Below are 21,432 nucleotides of genomic sequence, written 5' to 3'. Positions count from 1 at the left end.
ATATATTTATATTTATTTATCCTTTTCTTTTTTTATTGATTTCAGTTCATGTAGTATATTTCTGATAAGACCTTTGAACACAAACAGTGCATTGGACTACTTTTAAAACAGCATTTTTGCAGCATATTTAAAACAGTAGTATATATACCATGACTACCATAACATTTTGAGTAGATGATGCATATTCCATGTGGATTTTCCATGTGTTTGCTAAGATGTTTAAACTTGGTCAAACTTTTCAGTTTGATTTTATTCATTGTTGTTTTATGTTAACAAATAAACTCGTGACTGCTATGCACAAAAGTGTCGATTGCCTTTCTATAAATGTTCAAAAACGCAAAATCACAATGCTTATACTTCACACCTGACTTTAATTCAATCTGTAGACTTTAAATATACATTTAGAGAGATGTATGCCTCATATAAAGTAGTACATTCACATTGATCATAGATTAATATTTATTTGGCCATTACGGTTATTTTCTAAATATAGACAACATTCAGTGTTAACACTTTAGCAACAGTGAAACTAAAATAAATGCTAATGTGTAAATGTAAAATAATATTACACATTTAAAGGGGCGCTTTTTTAATATAATCATCAACATCTGATCTGTGTATCTCTGAAACATTTGAATAGACCAATCAGGACTCGGAAAACCCGCCTGGCTCCATAGCCCCGCCCACTCCCCCTTCACTGTCCAATCCTGATTAAGCAGCGGTTGACGCCTCAGCAGCGGCGGATTCAAACGGAAAATGAAAGATGGCCGCGGAGAAAGACACCGATGTCAATAAACGAGACAGAAGGTAACGAATTTGTATTTACAAAAATGTTAGTCAAACAGGTATAGTCTGAAAATACAGTGAAGTATCTACACTTTTGAATAACTGCGAAGACGTTGTTGGGTGGAAGCAGCGAGGTAGAAACGTCGTGGTAGCTTTGAATGGGCATAAACGCGCTGTAAGTTACCATAGTAATACTGGGCACTCTTTAGAGAAATCCTTGGTGAAATCAATGTGTGAATCTTTCAGAGCATGGTAAATAGCAGAGTACTAGCTGTGCTTCAGTGCCACCAAAATAAGAGTGAAACCAGGTGACAGCTGTGTTCTGAAAGCTTCTTGCCTTGGTATTACCGATTATCGGATTGTTTCATTCTTTGATGTTTTGACATTTTCAATATACTTTATAATACATAATCATTTCTGCTCTGTACTTGCTCAGAAGGGATTTTACAGCAGTTTTAAGCACGCTTTTCTTCATTCAAGGCTTCCATCACTGTCTTTGTTGGATAAAATGACCATTTGTGTGTTCATTTACAGGTTTTGGCCTTTAGAAGAACAGGAAAAATCGGTTTTAAACACATGCCAGGTTATTAGAAATGTAGTATACTAGTATCTAGTATACCATTTTATATATTATTTATTTCTGCATGCATTTTATTGTACATTTATTTATTTATTTTAATTTCAGCGTTTCCTTGAATAATTTCATTATAGATTTAACCTTTTCTGCCAAATCCACGTAGAATTGCGCTGAAAACGAAGCAAATTATTAATAATATTATCTGGGAAATGTTTATTTTGTATTAAGTTGAGAGCTGGCTATATTAAATGAGCATGCAAAAATATCCTACACTGTAAAAAATAAGTGTGATTTTAACTGTAAAATTTTGTAAAAACGCTACGGAAAAAACTGTTAATAGGTTAACAGTAAGTTCCCGTGCTATATACAGGGAAAAACTGTAAAATATCTAACCAGGTATTTCATGTAATTTTACAGTAAAATGCTGTTAATTTTAAAAGTATCAGTTTTTAGAAGTAAAAATAACAAATCGATGTATAATTTACAGTCAAAAACTGATATTCCCAGAATTCCCTGCGTGACACTCCACATTTGAAAGTATTTTGTTTAAATAATCATGTTTTTGTTAATAGTTTTTGTTAGTTATGTATATTTGGGCTTTATGTTACATCTTCTGTTGTTTAATGAAAGTTTAATGCATTATTTAAGTATCATGTGTGTTACCATGATGGTGTTTTGTGTTTGCATGAATGACTCTGTGCGCCTTCTATATATTAGTATATACTTCTGCTTGTGGCGAAGCTACTTGTGATGAGCTTTAATTCTTCATGTGGCTTTCTCTTTTACCACCTGCATTATTATGGTGGTTGTCAGTTAAAGGTACAAAACCGATTTTAATAGCAGTGTGCATTGTTGAATTTACTGGTTTACATTCAAATTTTCATGTTTGTAAATTACAGTTTTATACTGTTTATTCTGGCAACCACAGCTGCCAAAATTATTTTGTAAAAACTACAGATTTTTTTTTACAGTGTAATATTTCGTGTATATAATCTAGTAAGTAATCGGATTGTTTCGTTCAAGGCTTCCATAACTGTCTTTGCTGGATAAAATGACAATAAATGCATACATTTACAGTTTATGGCCTTCAAAAGAAAAGGAAAAATCTACACGCAAATGTAGTATTTGTATCATATGGTATAAAAATGTATACCATTTTACATAAATGTAAAATGTAATGTTAGACCTGCACTCAATTCATTTACTAACTGCTTGTTTTCTTTAAAAAAAGAACTAACACTAGCTTCTCTAAACTTTTTTGTATCCTATCTATTTGTTTTCTTGTTATTTATTATACAATTAACAAAAGCAAAAAAAGACCTCTAACACTAGCTTGCTCTATTCTTTTTCTATCTGTTTTCTTTTTATTTAAATAAAAAAAACTGAGACTTGTTATAGCACTTGCGTATCATTGCTCTTTTGTTGATTTTGATTGCTTCCATTGTCCTCATTTGTAAGTCGCTTTGGATGAAAGCTTCTGCTAATGTTTCGGTTTGGTGTCATGTGGTGTAACCATCAAGTAAAAAGTAAAAATAAATAACTTTTTTTTTAACTTTGAAAATGTTTTTCACAAATATCTTGAATTAGATCATTAATTAATAAATATTATGTTTTTGAGTCGCACCGCATGACATTTTAAGCCTGAACTAACCTTGGCTTAGTTTATTTGAATTATTGGATATTATAAGAGATTTATTGCCCTTGATTCACACATTTCACCACATGACAAGTTATATTAATCGAAGATTTTAATGGAAAGTGAAGCAGTTTTGTTGAAATATATATTTGTTAATAAAAGAAAAGATAATGCAAAATTACTTCATGTTTTTTGTTTTTTCAAGAATTTAATTATTTTAATAATTTTTCTGTACTGTGATGAAAGTACAGTTTACTTTATGCCCCTCAAAAAATATAAAAGTTCATTTTTATTCAGAAAATGAAAAAGTTCAGATTTATTTAAGTCAAGGTGTGTTAAAATGACATGTTTATTTGAATGATTTGATATAGGGCTGCACAATTAATCGAATTTCTAATCGTGATTACAATTATGGATGCCACAATTACGTAATCGTTCAAAGCGGAAATTAATCGTTCAAAGTCCACTTTTGTTATTCTGCACGCTTAAGATGTTTTTTTCTTTCTACATGTTATCTTAAGGGTTTTTCCATTGTTTTAGTTTTAGTATAGCATTATAATACCATTCATATTTTAACTTTTTTTTATAATTTAAAGAAGAAACCAATCCCATGTATAGTTGACATTTGATGCTTAATACTATAGAAAAGCACTAAAGGTTTTTCAGTTAGAGTGTTTTCAGCTTGTTTATTTTCATATAAAAATACGGCCTGCAGTTGCATCAAACAATGGTATAAACCTCATTCAAAGTAAATTGTGATAATCGTAATTAATAATCGCAATTACAATTTCAAGGGAATAATCGACAATTATGATTTTTGTCATAATCGTGCAGCCCTAATTTGATGGGTAGATAAACAATAAAAACGGCATGATGCCATGATATCTGTGTGTTTGTAGGGGCACGGTGTGCAATGTGGTGATCAGTCAGGAGTCAGAAACGCCCATCATCTTCAACCCTGACTTCTTCGTGGAGAAGCTGCGTCACGAGCAGCCCGAGGCCTTCACCGAGCTGGTGCTGAGTAACATCACGCGACTCATCGACCTCCCAGGAGCCGAATTCTCACAGCTACTAGACGAGGAGCCCAAGACGCCCAACGCCACTGCAGCCGGAGGCTTCTTCCGCTCGTTCAACTTCCTCAAACGCAAAGGTCAGAAGGTTTTTTTTTAATTGTATCCATTTTCCATTGACTAGCTATGTATTCTGTTTCTGTTTCATCCTGCAGTGGGCGTTAATTCTTCCTCATGCTTCCTACAAATTTACCACCAGTCTGTTGTCGATATGCCTTTGAGCTTCTTGTGCAGGCACCGGTGATTCTTCTGTGGGAAGATTTCAGACGCTATTGACAAAAACTATTGAATAACCTTCAGTGTGAGAATTACATCGTCTGTTTTGGGAAGTTCTCGGAAGTTAAGCGATTGCTGTTCGAGTTAGTTTCCAGCCGTAGGGTTTTGCTATCGACTGGCCGGCTCTAGATTCATTGCGGTCAACAGTAACGGGTGAAAACTGAGGCAAAACAAGTCAGGACCTGATTGGTTTCTTTGTGTGACTAACAGTATTTGGGTCCCAATGAAATGAAGGCACTGATATAGAATGAATTCAGTTGTGAATATAAAATAAATTCAGTTTAATAAAAATACATTTTACAGAAGATTACTATTTCAAAGAAAGGCTGTCCTTTTGAACTCTCTGTAGTGTTCATCAAAGAATCATGAAAGAAAAATATATCAGGATTCCCACAAAAATATGGAGCAGCACAAATGTTTCCAACATTGATGATAAGAATAATATCAGAAATGTTTCTTGAGCATCAAATCAGCATATTATTATGATTTCTGAAGGATCATGTGACACTGAAGACTGGAGCAATGCTGAAAATACAGCTTTGATCACAGAAATAAATTACATTTTAAAATATATTCACATAGAAAACAGTTATTTTACATTTTAATAATATTTCACAATTTTTACTGTATTTTTTATAAAATTAATGAAGCCTTGGTGAGCAGAAGAGACACCCTTTAAAAACATAAAATAAACCTTACGCACCCCAAACTTTTGAATAGTAGTGTAAAAACGATGTGACAAATGCCTTATCATATAAAAATAGTATTTTTGCATGAATATTTTTCATAATAGACTTTTATATACAATAAGTATATATAAAACAAGTTGTTTTATGTTGTCTGCTACGTTTTACTTCAAGGTATATTTAACTTTGTTATTTTAAAGACATATTTCAAGTTGCAATTTACAAAATGTATTTATTGCCATATTTAATGGTTTATTTAATAATTTCATTGTTTAATTTATTCCACCAAATCCTTCTGTAATTGTAATGAACTCAGATTAAACTGACAGTGAATTCAAATGTATTATTTGCAAATATTTATGAAAACTGTATTTATTATAAACTAAGGCTGTCAATGAAACATAGTCTTTAGAAAGCTAAGAGTAATTTAGTTAAAAAATAAATTCACACACTATTATTATCGAAAAAATGTGTTTAATTCTTAACTGGTTTACGTGTTTTGTTTTCCAGACAAATGTGTTGTGTTCGGCATGCCTCTCACGGAGGAAGGAATAGCCCAGATATATCAACTCATTGTGTACCTCAGCAAAAGTGAGTTTTTATTTAGATTTTTTTTATTGCAGGTTTTGATATTGGCAGGGTTTTCACAAATCCAAAACACCCATACAAGTTACAAATACATACAAATTCAACAAGACAAATAAACAAATGATATGGATATGAACGTAAACTATTATTCACAAAAAAAGAGAAATAAATAAAACCAGAAACAAAAAAACAGTATAACCGTGAACATACAATACAATAGGGTAGCCTTTCAACCTTTCCATGCTAAATTCTGGATTCCTAACTTTAGTAAATGTGTTTCTTCCATACCAAGATAAGTGAGAAAAGGGTACCATATCTTATAGAAACTGAAAGGTTTGTCCTTTAATGCGGTAGAAAAGGCTTTGTAGGGAATAAGACCTTTAGCTGTGTTTATACACTGAGCAATTGAGGGGCTTTGAACTGTTATCCAACATACAAGTATGCATTTGTGAGCACAGTATAACAGAATTTGGAGAAGGTGAATTTGAAGATATATAACCTATTGACTCCTACTGACTGTAATTAAATACAGAGGCCCGCAAAAGTATTTAGACACTTGGGGCCAGATTTACTAAACAGGGCAAATTAGCGCGAGAGTGTAGTTCCAAAACAGAGTTGATGGGCGTGGACATTTCTGCTGGTGATTTACTGACAACACGCAAATTTAAATAAAAATACAGACGCAACATCTCATTTCCATAATGACCAACGCAGTCTAGCAAGCACGGTACAAATTAGCATAAGCATGTGTTCGGATTCGGATAATGTGTTCTTCTGGCATTCCAAATAAATGAATACGTGTGGAAAAAATCCACAGAGCAACAATAATTGCAGCCATTTCAAGTGCAAAATAGCTTTTTTGGGGCTATAAATAATGCTGCAAATACCAGTAATTTGACGAGCGCAAATGTTAGTAAAACGCGTTGCGTGATTCATTTGAATACTCTCCTCCCATAAATTTTGCATCTGAAAGGGAAACTCCTAGAAATGCATATTCCATAAGTTCAGGCGTACGCCTTTTCAGCGCTAATTCTTCACTGCGTGTCTTTAGTAAATCCTGACTATGTACTATTACCTATACCTGACTATTTTAACACCAAAAGACAGTTTGCGAGTCAGTGCTGATAGCTTAGTGGGCAGTGTGGTGACATATAACTGCATTGCGTTACGGGCGTCCCGAGTTCGAATCCCGGCTCAAGGACTTTTCTCGATTCTGCCCCCTCTTTCTCTCCCTCTTTGCTTCTTGTCTGCTCTCTACTGTCTATCATAAACACCAAAAATAAATATATTTAAAAAAAAAAGACTGTTTGCACTGGCGCAAGCTGTTAGTAAATCTGGCCCTTGAAGTGCAGTCATGTTAACAAAATGGTGCAATTTTACAGGCAAAAAAGGTTCATTAAACTAAGCACAGCTCACATTGAAAGTCACATAAAAAGTCACAACATTGCAAATTCACACCAGATTTTCCATAAATAAAAGTGCTCTATAAAACAAAATTTGTATTATTATTACTACTATATTCACATTTTTATATTTATTCTTAAATACTTTATTTTTATTTTTTTTATAATGAAATGGTTTTGTTACAATAGTCGATTCTTAGTTTAAAGGGTTAGTTCACCCAAAAATGTCTGTCAGATTTCATCAAAAATATCTTAATTTGTGTCCCGAAGATGAATGAAGGTCTTACGGGTTTGGAACGACACGAGGGTGAGTAATTAATGACAAGAGTTTTCATTTTTGGGTGAATTAACCATTTAATATCTTTATTTAGTAATAATAATAATCTTTATAATAATTATCTTGACTTATATTGATATATAATCACAATATTTTAAGCCAAATTTTGCAGCCCTACAGATGAACACAATAAACCTGATGTTTTTTTTTTTTTTAGTTTCTTTTTTTTAAAGTCTTTTCATTTTTTCAAATGTTTTGCTTACAAAATTTAGCTGAACAGATGTAGCTGCACCTTTAAACAACCATTATAAACTTCAATACTTTTTCTGTTTTAAAAATAATAACAATGATTTATGCAAAGTAAACTATGAAGAGATAGCTTGACTGATTGTTTTCCTGTTTTTAAACAACAGACCCTTGAAGTGATTTTTTTTTTTATGGTAAAAATTCTATTACCATACATTTTTGCTATAATTTTGGGATTATTTAAAAAATAATGTATTTCATTCCATTACTATTAACAGTATGATAATATGCAACACATTTTTTGCTATATTTAGGTGGGGGAAAAAAACATATATATATATATATGTGTGTATCATACCATTATTATTATTATTATTATTAACAGTATGATAATACACTACATACATTTTTGTTATAATTAGTGAGATTTCATATTATTTATTATAATTATTATTTATGTGTGTGATTTATTTAAAAACAAAATCATGCTTGTTACTGTCGTTGTTTTTGACATTATTGTGATAAATATTATTCTTAATATCAACTCAAATATCGAATTTCCTGACTGCCTGGATTTCTATTAAAATGACTGGATTTTGCCAAACTGAATGTGACCGTGCCTTTTGTAACATCCACTGTAAAATGTTTGTGTAATGAATAACAAAGTAAAGAGTGAAGAGCTGGTTGCTGTCCTGCAGATCTGCATGTGGAGGGTCTGTTTCGGGTTCCTGGGAACAGCCTGAGACAGCAGACGCTGAGAGAGCAGCTCAACAGCGGCGCAGACATCGACTTCTCCTCCGGTGACTTCCATCCCAACGATGTGGCCACGCTCCTCAAGAGCTTCCTGGGGGAGCTGCCCGAGCCCCTGCTGACCCAGCGGCACCTGCACGCTCACCTGAAGATCACAGGTCCGGCAGAGCAAGTTTTCATTTAGTCTTTTGACTAAAATGCCATTTAGTTTTAGTCATCTGATTTGTTTTAGTCGACTAAATCTACAGCAGTTAATTATTATTAGTAGGTTTATTTACAGTGTAATGCAGAAAAATGTTATTAAGCGTTTCTCTAAAACGACCAAACTTATTGTATAGGTTTGAAAGTAAGGTTTTATCACGATAGCCACAGATTTAACTGCTGTGACACGCAACTTTTATATTAAAAATAAATGAAACCACTTCTCATAAAGAAACAAGAACATGGTCTTCTTTTTAATGAAATACAAATAGGCTAATTATGCATTCTTTATAACAACTTTTTCTACCACTTTCTTCATTCTTTCTTTCAAGCAGGCATATTTATTTACATAAATTTAGATTAATCTTTATTAGGGCTACTAGTGATTCCGGCAAGAGCAGTGAGTGATTTTCTTGTATCGTTATACTGGATCCGTGCAGTCGGATTTAAAGGGACAGCAGCCTATAAATACATGCTGCTGAATATGTCACTAATGTTAATCAAACAACAAAACAGCTATAACAAAGATTAATCTAAATTTAATTCATACAGTGAACACAATGCAGTGTTATTTTACACTTAATTATTACATTTCTGTACCTGAATACTACTGTTTATTTGATCTATGCTGTTAAATTGTGTATTTGTTCTTTCTTTCCCCCTTTTTCTTTCTTTTTTTTTTACCGACTGTTCACTTGCCTTTAATCATGTTTGAACTTTCTCAGACTATAGTTTTTGCTGTGGCGTATGAAGAAGTACTTAAAGTGTATGGAAGGCAAAGTCACAATGATATAAAACAAAATTTGTCATTCACATTGATGTTAAAATGACATTTTCTGATTTGTGACTTTACTTTTTATGTACTGCTAAAACACTGCTGGTCACTTTCAGAAGTTGTAGTGATTCTTTCTTTTCCAAGAATGAATGTGAAACAAATTGGTTCTATCATTTTAATTGTTAAATATTTTAAAATATCATTTAAATGGATTTTTCACACTTTAAGCAATATCGTATCGCATATCGAATATCGCATTTTTTAACAAGGTATCACGTATCGCATTTTTTTTCAATATCGCACAGCCCTAATTTTCATCATAGTTTTTGTCATTCAAAATCTCATTTTCAAAAATGATGACAAATTATTGGTCAACGAAATGAACACTGCTCGTAATCACTGTCCGTCTGCGTGTGCGCAGAGCTGAGCCTGTTTGACGATCACGGCAACAAGACGAGTCTGCCGGATAAGGAGCGTCAGATCGAGGCGCTGCAGCTGCTGCTGATGCTGCTGCCCACCGCTAGCCGAACCCTGCTGAAGCTGCTGCTGGACCTGCTCTACCACACCGCCAAACAGCAGGACAAGAACAAGATGTCCGCGCACAACCTCGCGCTCATGTTCGCTCCGCACGTCATCTGGCCCAAGAACGTACGCCGCTGCTTTCTTTTCACGTTGTTTTTGTGTCTTTCAGATAATAGGATTGTTTTTTACTAATCGGTTTTGTTTTTAGATTTTCGGTTTTCATTGTAGTTTTAGTATTTCTGCGCGATTTTGTCTTTGTTTCACTTTTACTCATTTTTATTTCAGTTTTAGTTATATACATCAAGTTAAGCTAAATAGGGATGCACTGGAATTAAAATTCTTGTCCGAAACCGAACAAAATGAAACACTGGGCCGAATACAGAACACGGTTTTTCGCGTTTTTTCCCCATGTATTTTGCCCATTTTTTTCACCATTGCATAAAATGTGCTTTTTACTGTTTTGTCTTGCTTTTCAAAGAAAAAATCCATTACAAAACAAAAATTCAAAAATATTTACTTAACACTGAACATTTTTAACATTCTAGCAGACACTATACCAACAAAGCACAATTTAACTTAAAATTAATAAGTTAGTAATATAATATTTTTGGCCATCAGACCCCCTTCTTGAATCAGGCATGTTTTTTTTTTTTACTGTACAAATAAATGCAGCCTTGCTGAGAAGAGACTTCTTTTAAAACATTAGAAAATATTACAGATCCTAATTTGAACACTATTTGTGAATGTTATAATAAATGTAGCTATTTCAATTACTATTATCTTCTTTTTTTATTTTATTGAAAAAATTCATAAAAATGTGACTGACGAGCAACACTGTTTCAGCGCAGATTTTCCTCGCGCTTTGGACTTTGAACCCTGACTATAAGCAGATAGCGCTCAGAATACATGTTACATAACGTTCTGTAATCGTTTGAGGCCATTTCATGATTTCAATCATCATACAGTAACCAGCAACAATCACCCTTCCTCTTCTCATCAGAGACATGAGATGCAGCGCTAAACGGTCTCTCGCTGTCAGTGCTTGTGATGATTTTTACGTCTTTCTCCGACAGTTTTAAATGCCGACATGTTTGCTGCATTAGTGCCTGCCTCTATTTGATCGCGTCACGTTATTGTTCGGTACAATTTATTCGGTCTTTTCGCTTATTCTAATAATTATTATTAATTTCGGTTGCCGAAGATTCGGTGCATCCCTAAAGCTAAATGACAATACAAAATGTAGCTGAACTAACTTTTAACTAGCTGAAATAAAAGCTAATTTAGGTACATTTCCAGTAATGGAAATCATGTTTTTTATGGTTTTAGTTTTAGTTAGTTGTAATACCTCTGGTTCAGGCATCATTTGTCTCGTGTGATGTGCTGCTTTCTTCAGATGAATGCCAGTGACCTTCAGGAGAACCTGAAGAAACTGAACAGCAGCATGGCGTTTCTCATCAAACACTCCCAGAAGATCTTTCGGGTACTTTTCCCACCACACCTTCTACAAATGCAGCTTTTTTATTTTGCATTTATTTTCACATAACTGATGGGATGGAAAATAACATCATAGTAACATGTCACCGCGTTCTTTTAGTAGCATATATATAAGCTTTTATAGTATTTATTAATATTTTAAATTAGCCTTCATTTCTATATTTTCATTTTTCTATATATATATATATATATATGCACAAAAATATTTAACAATTTCATATATCTTTATTATTTTTTACATTTATTTCATTTCAGTAATGTTAGTAGATCAACTTAAAAAAAAATTCAGATAGTTGCCAAGGAAATTTCTCTCTCTCTCTCTCTCTCTCTCTCTCTCTCTCTCTCTCTCTATATATATATTAATATTTGGTTATAATTAAAATTATAAAAAGTAATTTATTATTATTTCAGCTTTAGTTTTAGTAATTTTAGTACTTAAACATTTTTTCAATTACTTCCCAAGAAAACATTTCTAGTTGTATGTGCTTTTGTCATTTTTGTAATATTTCTGTTTAGCTTTATTTTTATTCCAGCTTTAGGTTTAGTAATTGTAGTACTTCAACTTCAATGCTATTTATTTCAGTTACTTGCCAAAGAAACATTTCTAGCATTGCTTTTTGTAATTTTTTTGAGTTAAAAAAAATCTGTTTAACTTGAATTTATTTTTATTTCAGCTTTAGTTTGAGTCATTTTAGTATGTGCTTTAGTCTTTTTGTATAAGTTGTTTTATTTGTATTTAGCTTTGTTTTTATTTCAGCAGTATTTTATTTGAGTAGTTTTAGTTCTTCAACTTAAACATATTTCAGTTATTTTCCAAGGACACATTTCTAATTTCCATTGTCATTTCAGGTTGAATTTTTATTTATTTATTTCAGGCAACAGAAGTGATTTGTAATAGTTTTAGTTAGCAATAGCAGCACAAGTGACATCTGTTTTCTCTCTTGCGAAGGCGCCGGCGTATCTGAGGGAACATGCCAGACTTCAGTTCGCGAACACCAGACTGATCCACTCCAAGGTTTGTGGCGTCTGTGCTCATTCTTCACGGATGGGCTTGTTCTTGAGCGTGCTGATGCTCTTGTGTGTGCTGTCAGGATGATCTGGAGCTGCTGTCGGTCGGAGGTTCTCCGTTCGCGTCGGCATGTAAGAGGAGCGCAGCGCCAGTGGACAGTCACACAGAAGAGGCGCTCAGAGAGCTCTGTCGACACGTCACCGATCACATGCCAAACTCTGCCAAGAAGAAAAAACTCATCCGACAGGTGACCGCACATTGCGTGCCGCTTCATGAGTTCAGTCGGTGTAAACGTAAATCCTGTTATTGTTAGTGTTAATAGCAGCAGACCATTGATGTTGTTTTCCTACATTTTCACCAATAGTTTAATTTAAATAAAATAAAAATCTGTTTATTATTATTATCATCATTATTTTTTTTTTTACATATAATATATTAGTGTTATTTTTACAATTTTGTTAGCTTTAATTTTCCCTATAGTTATTTTGTCATTATTGAAAACAAAAAAAATCAAAAATCATGCATCCTTTTCTTACTATTAATGACACTACTGCGATGAGTATTATTATAATCATAACCATATCATAACTTTTTTATTATATTAACTTATGACATTTTTACAAGCATTTTGTTTTTAACACAACAAAATAAATTGTGTGTATTATTATTGTTATATTATATATAAGCCCTTTAGTTGGCTTTTTCTTATTTGTGTTTTTCAGCAATAGTGTGCACCCTTCATTTACAGAGAAAAGAAGGTCTAGAAAAAATCTGTAGATGGAAAAATCTCCATACAAGTTCTGTGTGCATTTTTCTTTTTTTCTACTTTGCACTTTTTGTTTAAAAAATGTTTATTTATTTATTCAGGTTTTTTTAAGGTATCTAATATTTTGATACTTAATTTCCATGATCTAAATATTCTTAAAAATTAAAAGTTTGTTGTCATTTGGAAGTGTATAGGCCTTTCTGCATTATTATGCTGTTACATTATGATTATATATTCAGTGGCATAAAATGGTCTTTAAAATGACAATAATATCGCTTATCGCAATTATTTCTGGGGAAATATATCGCACAACAAAAAGGTGTTATCGTGACAGGCCTATGTACAGTATATATATATATATATATATATATATTATTAATATAGAATTATTAGTAGTATTATTGACACTACAATAATACACTACATGCTATTTTAGCTGTAATTAGAGTGATTATTCATAACTTGCTTTTGAGACTATTGCAATATGCTTTATTAACATAATAATATGATACTAAAGGCAGCAGATCTCTTTTTTTTTTTAAATGTTTACAGCGTTTTTGCTATTTATTTTGTGATTCATTTAAAACAAATTGTATTTAGAAAGTGGCACTTTCATTCAGTTATTCTCGCATCTGTTTTTTGCAGTAATTCTTGTGTGGTTGTTGATGTTTTCAGCTCGGCAAGCAGTCGAGTCCCAGCACTCCTGTGAGCGAGAGCACGACTCCGACCAGTAAAAAACACACGCGCTCGCGCTCCTTCGGCGGACTCATCAAGGTCAGATCTCTCTATCTCTGCTTTAATCAAACCACACCCACGACGTTCACAGAAGTTATTAAAGGCATCTCTCCGAGTGCAGCTGTGGGTCCTTTAGTTCAGTCGAACAGTTCACCCAGCTAACAACTTTTGGTTCCCAGAACGTTCCCTTTTGGTTAGCCAGGAAAGTTTTCTTAACGTAAATAGAACGTTCTCGGAACGTTCTCCTAGCCTAAAGGGAATGTTCTGTTTACGTTCTCTGAAGGTTCCCAGAATGTTCTCCTCAGGGTTCGTACGGTCATGAAAAACCTGGAAAAGTCATGGAATTTTAAAACACCAATTTCCAGGCCTGGAAAAGTTTTGGAAAAATAAATAAACCCAGAAAGTTTTGGAAAAGTCATTGAAATCTATTTCACAAAACTCTGTATAATAGAATTGTGTTTAATCAGGTCCTGAATTTCGGTGCGGGATTGCGCATAGGCTATATCGCATAGTTTTACTCATTCCCGCAGCTTTTGACTTTAAAATGATAGATATTCACACATTTATTCAATGGCTTTATAGCATGTAGGTTTGATGAGTAAATAATCAAACCGTATTATTTATTTGCCCGTCTTTTTAAGCCATTCAGTACTCGCGCTCTCCAGAGGCGGTGTGCAGTCACATCCAAAGTGTTTGTAGCCATTAAAATAGTTCAGTTTCGTTTTTAATGGCAAAAGTGGTTATATATATATTTTCGTTTCTTTATTACGTTAATTTAGAAATATGTTTGGAAAATGTTTTTTTGTTTGTTAAATTCAAGTTTGTTTGTTTTTTTTAAGTAACGGCCAGTGGCAGACAGTGAATTAATCATAGCCTATGTTTGATCAATTTAGCCTTCTCAAATCATCACCACTTGACTAAAATAAAATCTATAGGCCTATATAAAATGCTTGAAAAAACAATGTTAGCTTAAATGGTTAACTAGACGAATGTGTGCTATTAGGAGCGTATCCAATCGTTTGTGCAGAGAAGCTAAAGCGCGCCTTGCAGGACATGGAGTCGCCAGTACGATCACTTGCATTTTCTTATAACAGTGGAAACAACCAGTCATTTTTGCTCATAAAGGTAAGAGTAATACATCATTCGGGACTGTTAAGGGTCTACTTTTATTTGTGTGCACTCACAATATCAGCATACGTTGTGCTTTTTTAGAAAACAAACAGGATACGCTTTCTGCTGTCTCGGTCTTGAGCAGGAGCGCTTCACAAAAATGAACACCTGATTCAGATCATCATGTTAAAGCGCAGCTTTGCGTGCGCTTTAACATGGAACTCTTCCAGCACTCGCTGCTGCTAGACACTAAACACCGTCCGAACCACTCGTGACAGTCGCGGTAGCACGGTCCGATATACCGCTGCTGTACGTCAGTAATCATCCAGTGCTCCCGTGTCCCGTAGAGTATAAGAGCCATAGACGGACGGATATGGACCTCAATAATCAGTACTAAACCTTGTCTTGTTTCAAACTATTTTTAATTATTAAGTATAATCCGAGCACATTTAAACATCATAAGGAGCATTAAATGAGATTGAATAATCCGTTAATATGTAAGATCTCTTTATTATAACTACCATGTACCATATAATAACCCACATATTACGTTTCTTAAGCACCAAATAACAATGACTTCAACAAAATATCTGACAAAATAATATTGACTCTAACTAGGATAACGTTACATTCATTTCTTACCACTGAATTAATTGATGTTCTGTCTTTTGGTCAGCAAACAAAAACTTCTCAGTTAATATCATGTTCTCCTCAATTAGACGGGTCACATCTCTCTAAATCACAGTATTTATAATTAATATTCATTCGAGAGTAAGTAATTATTCAATAAACGAGTGTTTGCAGCACTCCCATTTTCCTGTTTTTATACTAGAAGTGGCATTTTGCTGGGAAGAATTAAATGAATGTCAAAGCTCAGCATTTTGTTGGCGTACCCCCTCCGTCACTTCACGTACCCCAGTTTGAGAACCACTGCTCCAGGCTATAAAATTAAACCTATATATATATATATATATATATATATATATATATATATAGCTCTTTCAGATGTGTTCAGTCACAAGCGCTCTCCTCTCGACTGATGATTTGCTTTTCCCCTTTTCTTCTCCCGTTTTAATGCCTGGACTCAAATGTAGCCTTTGTAAATCTATATTTTGAGCCTGCAATGTTGAAAAAGGGGGGCGGGTGGTTAACTTGTTGAAAAACTGGAAGTATTCAATAAAGCGTCTTTCACCGCAGTAAATAAGCATGCGAGCTTTCAGGTGTAAAATGGCATGTTAATGGTGGACTTTGCAATACACAAATTCAAATACGTTTTCACAGTAATCAGCAATTGCTGAAGTGTTTAAGCTAAGAAGAAGAGAGAAATTCCTGAAATTGTTCAAGTTTAGATATGGGTGCTATCTGCAAACGTGTAATTAGCACTGTGCAGTTATTAATTGGGATGTTTTATGTAATTGTGTGTGTGTGGAGATTGGGGATGCTGTTATCTGTTGGAAAAGATGTGATGTAACAAATTGGGGAAATCATTGATTTTGTTTTGAAATTAAGTGTTCTATTTTCCTTTTTTATGTTACAGTAATTAGAACTGGAGGTGTTTTTTTTTTAAACAATTTTTTGTACTTGATCTGCTTTAGTACAACGAGCGCTTCTGTGCTTTTCAATTTTTTATTAAATCTTTTAGCAGCTGACCTGCTTCTCGTGTGTTGATCTGTGTGCTGACTGGTTGTTGTGTTGGTGGTCAGCAGTTGATGGTAGTGTTGCGCGGATGTCCACTAGAGTGCGCTGCCGCACAGCTGATATCCCTCCGCGCTGCTGACGGGAATCTGGTCACGAAATAATCACAAATGCACTGTAAGTCATTAAAAAAAGATTTCCCTTGTCTGGCAGAGATTCGCCTATACTTACAGTTGGACTACAAATGGAGGGTTATCGCTTTGGCAGCCCGCCAGTTTGTGATGTAGTATCGGGACTATTTTCATCGTTTTAACCTGTTCTGCTCATTATCTGTTATTTGCATTACTTGGGACGAATTTAGGAAATGTTTATGTCGAAGACTTAACTCATTAATAGTAATTAGGTGGTTTTATATTCAGAGTTTGATAAAGGGACAGCGTAAGTCATTGTTTTTTAAAGTACAGTAAATTGCCTTCAAAAATGTCTTATTGGCTCTGTTTAGTCGTTGCAAGTAAACATGGCCAGTCTAGTACTATTGAATGAACTAGTAGCCTAACTTTATGAATACAATGTTGATTTATGCTTTTATCAAACCATGCAAAAAGACACTAAGCCTCTTTAAAAATGTTTATAAAAGTGTAGTTTAAAAGACCCTTCTCTGTTATATAGATGTTTTGATTATATATACGTGTATATATGGGTTCTCTGCATCTGCTAAATTATTTTTTTTATTCCCAGAGAATAGGACTCCCACCCGGGTGACACTACTCCAATAACAGACCATGCAAAATACCAAAAAATATTGCAAAGTAACGTTGCAAACAATAATACAATCAGAGAAGGACTTTAACTGACTGTAAGCGACAGGAGCATACACAAAACAAAGGGAACAATATGATGTTTGTTGATATTAAAATTTATATATCACACGTTTTTATAAACTTTTTTTAAATGTACCGCGTAGGCAATAACGTATATCTTCAACGTTGTGTATGACCAAAAATGTAAGAAGATATGTTTTCAGTGGACTTTTAAAATTGGCTTTGCTTGAGAAAACAAATATACAGTTACAGTGTTTTTTTTTCTTTTGATTTAGTCGAGTTGGTTTTGCATCAAACACAATGTGATTTTCGGCAATCGAGATCTGACGGCAGTAGCGCATTTTTCCTCTTGGGCGAGCGCTTCTGGGACAGCTTACCTCGCGCATGAAATCAGCCGCAGCCCAGCAAACCACTGCAGCACAAAAGCAGTCTTAAGTCGCTGGGGTATATTTGTAGCAATAGCCAACAATACATTGTATGGGTCAAAATGATAGATTTTTCTTTTATGCCAAAAAATCATTAGGATATTAAGTAAAGATCATGTTCCATGAAGATATTTTGTAAATGTCTTACGGTTAATATATCAAAACTTAATTTTTGATTAGTAATATGCATTGCTAAGAACTTCATTTGGACAACTTTAAAGGCGATTTTCTCAATATTTAGATTTTTTTTTTGCTCCCTCAGATTTTCAAATAGTTGTATCTCGGACAAATATTGTCCTATCATAACAAACCATACATCAATGGAAAGCTTATTTATTCAGCTTCCAGATGATTTACTCTTATGACTGGTTGTGTGGTTCAGGGTCACATACATATACAGATGCATCTTAAAAAAAATTGAATATCGTGAAAATATCGTTTTGTTTGTGTAACATTTCAAAAAATGAAACTTCCATATATTCTAGATTCAATACATGTAAAGTAAAATATTTCAAATGTTTTTTGTTTTAATTTTGATGATTAGAGCTTACAGCTCATGTCAAGTCAAAAATCCAGTATCTCAAAATATTAGAATATTTAAATTTGAGTTTCATTAAATGACCATCCCTACAGTATAAATTCTGGCCATCTCTTGTTCTTTGAAACCACAATAATGGGGAAGACTGCTGACTTGGCAATTGTTCAGAAGACGATCATTGACACCCTCCACAAAGAGAGTAAGTCACAGAAGCTCATTACTGAAAGGTGTGGCTGTTCACAGAGTGCTATATCAAAGCATATTAAATGCAAAGTTGACTGGAAGGAAGAAAATGGGTAGGAAAAGGTGCACAAGCAACAGGAATAACCGCAAGCTTGAGAATGCTGTCAAGCAAAGCCGATTCAAACACTTGTGAGAGCTTCACAAGGAGAGGACTGAAGCTGGAGTCAGTGCATCAAGAGAAAATTAGAATATCCACTGACTCCTGTATGTCACTGTAATTGTCTTTACCTCCATTACAGTCATCTTCCATCAAAACTTTACTGGTGAGATACTGGTTTGCTTTATACAGCCCATACAGACTAGTCCTGACTTCAGCTTAAAGATAATTAATAGAGGTATGTTTGTTCCCACCAATCACTGCACAAGTTAAGGTTGCGTATGATGATGAAAGCATGTTAGTGCTAGCCCTTCCAGAACTCATAGAGATTGCACTCCAGTCCCTGCAGTTCGAAAAAAAAACAAATCTTTGTATGGAAGTCTATGAGAACACTCGGGGCGATTCTCGGCCGGAGTGAAATCGCCCAAAAAGAGGTAGCACTCCACAACGTGACTTGACGCTGATTAGACTATATATCCAGAGGCAGAACAAACAGTGAACAGTGAAAACTAGCGTAACACTTTGGTTTAATGTGATAGAAAAAAAAAACTCCCTTTCACACTTTGGTGGTGTGTTGCCCTATCGCCCTAATGAAGAAATGCCCATACTGTTTACTCAGACAAAATAGGGATAGTGTAGGAAATTCTGATTAATTATAAATGATATATTAATCATAAAGTCCTTCTGTAAATTTATATGAGTATGATGCTAAAATCCAATTAATTTCATGCAAGAAAATTGGGAGGGCTCATTTCAGACCAGTGGTTCTCAATCTTTTTTCTCTAGTATTTCTGCTGTAAGTGATTTTTAACACGAGTATTTAAAAGAAGTGTATGTGTGTGTCTGTATATATATATATATATATATATACACATACAGTAGTGTGAAAAAGTGTTGACCCCCTTCCTGACTTCCTGATTTTTTGTTTGTCACACTTTAATGTTTCAGATCATCAAACAAATTTAAATATTAGTAAAAGATAACACAAGTAAACACAACATGCAGTTTTTAAATGAATGTTTTTATTATTAAGGGAAAACAAAATCCAAAATTACATGGCCCTGTGTGAAGAAGTGTTTGCCCCCCTGTTAAAACTGTGGTTTATCACACCTGAGTTCAATTTCTCTAGCCACAACCAGGCCTGATTACTGCCACACCTGTTCGCAATCAAGAAATCTCTTAAATAGGACCTGCCTGACAAAGTGAAGTAGACCAAAAGATCCTCAAAAGCTAGACATCATGCCGAGATCCAAAGAAATTCAGAAACAAATGAGAAAGAAAGTAATTGAGGTCTATCAGTCTGGAAATGGTTATAAAGCCATTTTTAAAGCATTGGGACTCCAGCGAACCACAGTGAGAGCCATTATTCACAAATGGCAAAAATATGGAACAGTGTAGAACCTTCCCAGGAGTGGCCGGCTGACCAAAATTACCCCAAGAGCACAGCGACGACTCATCCAAGAGGTCACAAAAGACCCCACAACAACATCCAAAGAACTGCAGGCCTCACTTGCCTCAGTTAAGGTCAATGTTCATGACTCCACCATAAGAAAGAGACTGGGCAAAAATGGTCTGCATGGCAGAGTTCCAAGACGAAAACTGCTGCTGAGCAAAAAGAGCATAAAGGTTTGTCTCAGTTTTGCCAGAAAACATCTTGATGATCCCCAAGACTTTTGGGAAAATACTCTGTGGACTGACGAGACAAAAGTTTAACTTTTTGGAAGGTGTGTGTCCCATTACGTCTGGCGTAAAAGTAACACTGCATTTCAGAAAAAGAACATCATACCAACAGTAAAATATGGTGGTGGTAGTGTGATGGTCTGGGGCTGTTTTGCTGCTTCAGGACCTGGCAGACTTGCTGTAATAAAGGGAACCATGAATTCTGCTGTTTACCAAAAAATCCTGAAGGAGAATGTCCGGCCATCTGTTTCTTGACCTCAAGCTGAAGCGAACTTGGGTTCTGCAGCAGGACAATGATCCAAAACACACCAGCAAGTCCACCTCTGAATGGCTGAAGAAAAACAAAATGAAGACTTTCATATATATAGTATCTCACAGAAGTCAGTACACCCCTCACATTTTTGTTAATATTTTATTATATATTTTCATGTGAAACACTGAAGAAATGACACTTTGCTACAATGTAAAGTAGTGAGTGTACAGCTTGTATAACAGTGTAAATTTGCTGTCCTCTCAAAATAACTCAACACACAGCCATTAATGTCTAAACCGCTGGCCACAAAAGTGAGTACACCCCTAAGTGAAAATGTCCAAATTGGGCCCAAAGTGTCAATATTTTGTGTGGCCACCATTATTTTCCAGCACTGCCTTAACCCTCTTGGGCATGGAGTTCACCAGAGCTTCACAGGTTGCCACTGGAGTCCTCTTCCACTCCTCCATGACGACATCACGGAGCTGGTGGATGTTAGAGACCTTGAGATGCTCAATAGGGTTTAGATCTGGAGACATGCTTGGCCAATCCATCACATTTACCTTCAGCTTCTTTAGCAAGGTAGTGGTCGTCTTGGAGGTGTGTTTGGGGTCGTTATCATCACAGGACATGGTTCCAGTAATCCATGTCCTTAGTCTGCTTGTCTTCAGCAAACTGTTTGCGGGCTTTCTTGTGCATCATCTTTAGAAGAAGCTTCCTTCTGGGACGACATCCATGCAGACCAGTTTGATGCAGTGTGTGGCATATGGTCTGAGCACTGACAGGTTGACCCCCCCCCACCCCTTCAACCTCTGCAGCAATGCTGGTAGCACTCA

General features: G+C 34.6%; 1 protein-coding gene across 1 annotated transcript in view; it reads left to right on the top strand.

Moving 5' to 3' along the window:
- The first annotated feature begins 736 nt into the window (after window positions 1-736).
- The window catches only part of LOC107588461 (rho GTPase-activating protein 19-like), a 24,673-nt gene continuing 3,977 nt past the window's right edge, over window positions 737-21,432 (top strand). The window contains exons 1-9 of the mRNA XM_016276564.1: window positions 737-807; window positions 3,899-4,149; window positions 5,542-5,622; window positions 8,244-8,453; window positions 9,693-9,919; window positions 11,187-11,273; window positions 12,237-12,302; window positions 12,379-12,543; window positions 13,738-13,836. Coding sequence (XP_016132050.1) covers window positions 764-807; window positions 3,899-4,149; window positions 5,542-5,622; window positions 8,244-8,453; window positions 9,693-9,919; window positions 11,187-11,273; window positions 12,237-12,302; window positions 12,379-12,543; window positions 13,738-13,836 — 1,230 coding nt within the window. The 5' untranslated portion in view covers window positions 737-763. The remainder of the gene's footprint in view (window positions 808-3,898; window positions 4,150-5,541; window positions 5,623-8,243; window positions 8,454-9,692; window positions 9,920-11,186; window positions 11,274-12,236; window positions 12,303-12,378; window positions 12,544-13,737; window positions 13,837-21,432) is intronic.

The sequence above is a fragment of the Sinocyclocheilus grahami genome, unplaced genomic scaffold (genome assembly GCF_001515645.1).
Source record: "Sinocyclocheilus grahami isolate Dianchi unplaced genomic scaffold, SAMN03320097.WGS_v1.1 scaffold103.1, whole genome shotgun sequence".
In the NCBI taxonomy this organism is placed as follows: domain Eukaryota; kingdom Metazoa; phylum Chordata; class Actinopteri; order Cypriniformes; family Cyprinidae; genus Sinocyclocheilus; species Sinocyclocheilus grahami.
This window is presented reverse-complemented; position numbering and strand designations above follow the sequence as displayed.